This window comes from Dasypus novemcinctus, chromosome 14 (assembly GCF_030445035.2).
Source record: "Dasypus novemcinctus isolate mDasNov1 chromosome 14, mDasNov1.1.hap2, whole genome shotgun sequence".
NCBI classification, from domain to species: Eukaryota; Metazoa; Chordata; class Mammalia; order Cingulata; family Dasypodidae; genus Dasypus; species Dasypus novemcinctus.
This window is the reverse complement of record NC_080686.1, coordinates 37,596,549-37,602,548: the sequence shown is the minus strand read 5'-3', so window position 1 is coordinate 37,602,548 and position 6,000 is coordinate 37,596,549. Positions and strand designations below refer to the sequence as shown.

Sequence of the window (6,000 nt, the reverse complement as noted above, 5' to 3'; positions counted from 1 at the left end):
AGCAGGAAAGAAAGAAGGAAGGAGGCAGGGAAAGGAGATAAGAAAGGCAAAAAGAAAAATAGAAAAGTTGGAGTGTTTCGGTGGAATCTTCATTACTTCTGAAAAGTAGAACATTTCTTATCAAAATTATGCTACCTAGCTCTGAATTTATTTTAAAACATCATTGAAAAAGAGAAAACTATTAGGTATACTTTAACAACAAAACAATTAACTGTAATCATTTATTGAAAGAAAAAATAAGATAGTGGAACTCAAAAAGCTACAACATTTGTTATGCTACATAAGGACAGATGTTTACACAGGCTTTTTTTTTTGTATTTACACATTCATGACATAGTATCACAACATTGCTACAGTGTTAGGCAATGAATAACACTTATTCAAATTAATCTGTTTTCTGAAAAAATGTATAAAGTGATAGCATATTTTAGGATTATATAAATACTGGAAACATTTAGATTTTTAAAAACTCATTGCTTTCATGTGTGAATCACGATTATCTCTGATTCTCAAATTATTATAGTACCAAAATTCTGCTTTTCAAATAACAAAATACAGAAAGCTGTCAGATGTAACCAAGCACCATTTTAGCTTAGCATTTTGATTTTCCATGAAACTAAAAGTCTGCTAACGTATGTGAAGTGAAGTGAGTATTTAAAAGAACCATTCAAATAATTTAGACCCTCTTTTTTTTTGACATTAATTAGCTAATTGTTTTAGAAAAAATGAGGGGACTGGAATGAGCTAGATGAATGATGTTCTGTGTGATGGAATCCTGGGACTTGGAAGGAAACTTCCCAGGCACTGGAAGAAGGGGGAGGCACCAGCAGATCCATTCTCTGTTTCATATGTAGAAGCTTTGCATATAATTTTGATTGTAGAAATGACTCTATTACTTTAAAGTAAGTTTGAAAATACTAATTTAGAAAACTGCTTCAAAGCTATTTTATTTGGTTATGCTTAAACATAGTTTAAGAAACATTTCTGTCAAAGCAAATTACCACATTCAGTCAACTAAATAATTCAATTACCTGAAAATATTGCCATCATTAGTTACCAATGATATAATTCCAAGCTTTTGTGTACAACATTTGTTAGGAAGGACTTTGAATGAAATTATGAAATTTTATCATGAGCTTAGTCATCTGAATGAATAATATTGTTGAATTCTAGACCAACAATTAAAGGAGAGATAATCTTATTATATGTAGAATTTATTATTTCATTATATCTCCTTTTTATCTTATGTACTGTGCTTAGTAAAAATAATTGATTTTGAAAGAAACAATTATAAATCTGTTTGCTAATTGTAATCATAATTATGCTGTAAACCAAGTGAAAAATATATTTTGCAATGCCTCATTCAAAAAAGCAAACAACACTAATAAGCTTCTCAGAACTGGAAAATCCTGTAAAACATTGCTAATCAGGTAAGTGGATGGCAGGATACGTGAACTCTATTTTGTCCTCTTAGAAAGTATGTCATTAAGCTCAACCAGTTTTAATTACTGTCAGAATTAGGAGGTATCAGAGAATTCTTATATTGTACAACTTATATTTTCACTGCAAAAAGTGGCTTTTGCTTTCTGTATATAGAGCAGCCCCCAAGGATTTGTTTCATAACCACCAGAGGGCGCCAGTGCCTGCAGCACAGTGGGTGTAGATGTGCTAGACCCTTAGGTGACATTTGAATTTGAATATTGCCAAGCTAAAAAAAGGGGAGGAGCGGGACTTAAAAAAGAAAATTCATAACAGCTAAAGAAATACATTTACATTCTGTTACATCTAAAAAAATGTTGGCTCTTAGAGAAAAAATGTAGTTCACTGGCCCGGTTTTGGTTAAGATTAATTAAACATAGGATTTCATTTAATATTTCTAAATCAGGAATCAAATGGACAAAAGCTAACTCTTTTTAACAGTGAATGAAAAAGCACTCTGGCAAAGTTATTAACAGTAACAATTCATTTAGCACCACATGTTTAGCACCAAAATAGATTATTGAGAGTTCACACAATGAAAACTTTAATTGCAAAATTATAGTGAGGGTATGATGGTTATAATGTGTTTTCAGCACCATTAACCAGGGAATTCTTCAACTTCCTAAGTTTCTGATTGACCTTTCATAAGTCAACATAAGACCTGGAATAAATTTTTGAAAAGACTTTGCACATGTTTGTTTAAGTACATTTTAGTACGTATGGCCTAAATTTGAATAATATTTTCTTCCACACACATAATGACAATATGGGGAAAACATAACATTTATAAAAGTGAAGCTAATATTAGAAATTGAAAGAAATCTAACTTTACTCTCCCTCGACACTTTGGTAGGTAAAGGCTTCCATCCATATCAAGATTTGTGTCCCAGGATACTGGGGAATCTGGGCAGAATGTTGTGTTACAGAGACCAAAGTTTAAGCATTGCTTTTCCTTTGTGGATACATTCAAATGATCTGTTTGTTTTGCACATTTATTTAATAAGTAGGGTGTGAATCCAAAATACTTAAACTGGATTAAAATATGTATTAGATTTACTCAAACATGTACAAATAAGAAAAAAAATATATATATATAGTTTCAATTCAAATATATCATGTAAATTATCTTGGTTGAACTTTCATCATGTTTGGTCTGTTTTGTGCTAAAGCAGCATGAACTGTCCTTTTATAGAACTGCCAAATGAAATCTGTAGAACAGTTTTGGATGAGCCGCAGAAGTCAATGCTTAAACCACCGAACAGAAGCAAAAATTGTAATAATCATTTCTTCCACATTTAAAAGCAAGCTTATCTGTCATAACTAGAAACACTAAGACTGTGTCCACACATCTCACACAATTCTATGGAGAAATCCATCAGTTCAGTAGCTAAAATCAAAATTTTTCCAGCCTTTTAATGATGTGGACAACAAAAAAGCCTATAATGTGGCCTACTATTTTTACCTTTCTACTGAAAAGCCCTATACCATAATGATGATCAATGTTATAGAGTATATATGTCAATTACTATTTCTTTTGAATGAAAGCTTTCCAAATGAAAATTTCAATGCAGGCTATTTAAAGTTACTTTTATGAAAGAGCTAATACCCAGCCCCTCTCTGCCTGTGGGAATCACATTGAGATATAACTATCCTAGCACCATTGTTGCACGCTGTGAAAAATATCACACACTGTGTTAAGACTATCAAAATTTCATTTGCCTTAGCCTGAAAAGAAAACATTTTGCATAAGCAATTTGTATGACTAGTTTTAAAAAGGAGAGATAGGATAAAAAATATACCCGTTCTATTTTCAGCAGAATTGTTAAATTATAAATAAATGTTTAACTGTATAGCACTAGTCTTAATCTGGTATGTTTGATGATATATTTGGATTTTTTGCTATGTGTAAAGCTTTTTATTTACGACAATTTTGTCTTAATAAAAAATGAAAAGATGAGATTCTCCTAAATTGCTGCAACTTAGTTAATTCTAAAATCTATTCAGGTAAATATTTTTGACATTACAACTACTACAGAAGAAGATAGGACAAATACAAAGAAGAATTGGAGTTCCTGCCAAAGAGGAACTCATGAAAAATTATCACTATCCATCAATTTCTATTAATATGGTAATTTTACCTTCATAGAAACTTCTCTGAAATATGTAGCAATCATTACTCTTTAGAACTGAGAAACCAAGCCACACTAGCAAACCAGCAACAGAACTGGAACTGAGAACAGCCAACTATTCAGTAGATCAGTACTTACTAAATCTGTAGAGCTTGTATAGCAAAGTGAAGGATGGAAACTGTTTTTTAGATAAATTAAGCAAATGTCTACTAATATGTTTCCCCTTCAATTGCTTAGGTATATTAGATAAAAGATGAATTGGGACCTGAAACATAAGCTTACTCAGTTCTACATTTTATTCTGCCCAAATATTTATTTTTAATAGGATCTATACATATATCCACAATGGCAGAGCATTATGGTATCTAAATATTTGGTCACCATATTCAATTTGTAAAAGTAATAAAGCCAGTAGTTAGTCATCATGTCAACCTGGTTTCCAGATGACTGAGTTTTCTCCATTGAATGGATTTAATTAACTATCTGTCATCTTTCAATGCATCCACCCTGAGAAACTGCAAACACTTAGGTAATTTTAAACAGATAGCTTCCTATTATTATTTATACTCTGGAACTAACCATGTTTACTTACTTTGAAATTCTGTGGAAGCATTATAGAACCTGAATAAAACACACACAAACACAAACACACACAAATATTTAAAAATGTAATATTAGTGTCTTGACCCAAATTTTGGACTCTTCTCTCTGAAAGAGATTTCCTGAATGAGGAAATTTTGCATTTCCAAATCACATGAGTGAAATTTTCATAGTGACTTTGTTTTAGCAGCTTTCTATATTTAATCAAACTTAACTGAGAACAGAAAATTATTCTTCTCCTTGCTTTGAAAATATAGACCTATATCAGTCTACTGTGAATCTAGTTTGGGAGCATTTTCTGAATGACTGCTAATGTATTTGGATTCAGTGGTTCTAGTGAAGAGCAATGCAAAGAAGACAAAAAAAAAAAAAGCAAACCAACCAACCAAAAGAACCATGTTTCTCAACCAACTCTGAAGAGCAATGCAATGAATTTCAATTTCAATTTCAATTTACAAAATCTTTGGTTGATCAATCTTAATTTACTCCAGAAAAAAGTATCCAAAACTGTATTTTTGATCCCTTTCTTCATTGAACTCACTCTTATTGTTCTAGCTGGTAGTCACTGATAATAGTTACTAAAGTACATGACTTGGGTTTGAAAGTTGACTATTGACAAACAGTGATGCCAGTGGAAATAAAGTGTGGTTATTAGTCATTAGAAAAGGACCATAATAGCATAATTCCTTTTGAAAGCAAGTTTTAGAATCAGATGCATCCACTATGTCATCACTACATATACAATATTGTAATTTAGCCTTAGAGGTCAGAAAATAGAAATGGATATTTTGATTACCTCAAAGGATTAAACAAACATACTAGACAAACATTAATTTTTACAAATTGATACTAAAAGGAAAACAAGAGTATCATAAAATATGTATAATATGTGCAAAATTCAATATAATTATGCTGATGATTCCCAGAAACCATTATACTTCCTGGAGGAAAAGTTAAGCTTATTTAAACCAGTACAAGTAATTTGACATTACTCCTGGAAAACAAAGATTGTCAGTACAAGATCCCCCATAACTTGGAGGACAAGCTGAACATGGTACCCCTACTTTATATGGTGCTTCTCCAATCCAATTGCCCCTAGAAGAAACAAACAAGAAAATAGCATTAGTGCTGTTTACAAATTTCAAAAAAATGAAATTGTCCTTAAACACATGATCACATGTATTGGCATGTGATCATTTATTAATATGCTTATTATTTTAGAAAGGCATTGAAAGTTACATCCGTTTCATATTTTAGCAATAATTAATTCTATGTGTCTTTCTTCTTTGATATTTCCCATGTGAATAATTTAATATCTTAATTTATAAATAAAGTTAAGATCCTACTTGCAAGATCACCGTAATTAGTCATCTGCAATCAAGTTCAACACATCTGTATCCTTTTAGAGCACATAATTATGTCTTAATCACTTATTTATTTTAAAATCATGCTAATGCTTTTCTAAAGATGCTTAAAAAATACCCACTTAATATTTTCTGGTGGGCCTAGAAATGATGAAATGAGTCAGAAGTCATCCCAAGTGCAAAAAAAAAAATAAAGTTTATAAATGTTGAAAAGATTGTTTCTAAAGTTGTAAACAATTTTAGATTTCCAATCTTCATAAAATAAGGACATAAGGAAAACTTCATTCTAACAGTAAGAGAATAAAGGCTCACAGAAAACAATTGAAGGTAATTTCAAAATCTTTTTCCATACATAAACTTATTGCTACTACTTTTTGTGTGTGTGTGTGTGCCATTGGTTTTAGGTAATGCTGAACACATTTAACTGG

General features: G+C 31.1%; 1 protein-coding gene across 2 annotated transcripts in view; it reads right to left on the bottom strand.

Annotated features, from left to right (window-relative positions):
- Positions 1 to 207: 207 nt before the first annotated feature.
- Positions 208 to 6,000, bottom strand: part of PI15 (peptidase inhibitor 15) — a 32,327-nt gene continuing 26,534 nt past the window's right edge. For both annotated transcript variants that reach the window (XM_004462454.5, XM_012526740.4), the window contains exon 6: positions 208 to 5,303. In XM_004462454.5, the coding sequence (XP_004462511.2) occupies positions 5,168 to 5,303 (136 nt within the window). In that variant the 3' untranslated portion in view covers positions 208 to 5,167. The remainder of the gene's footprint in view (positions 5,304 to 6,000) is intronic.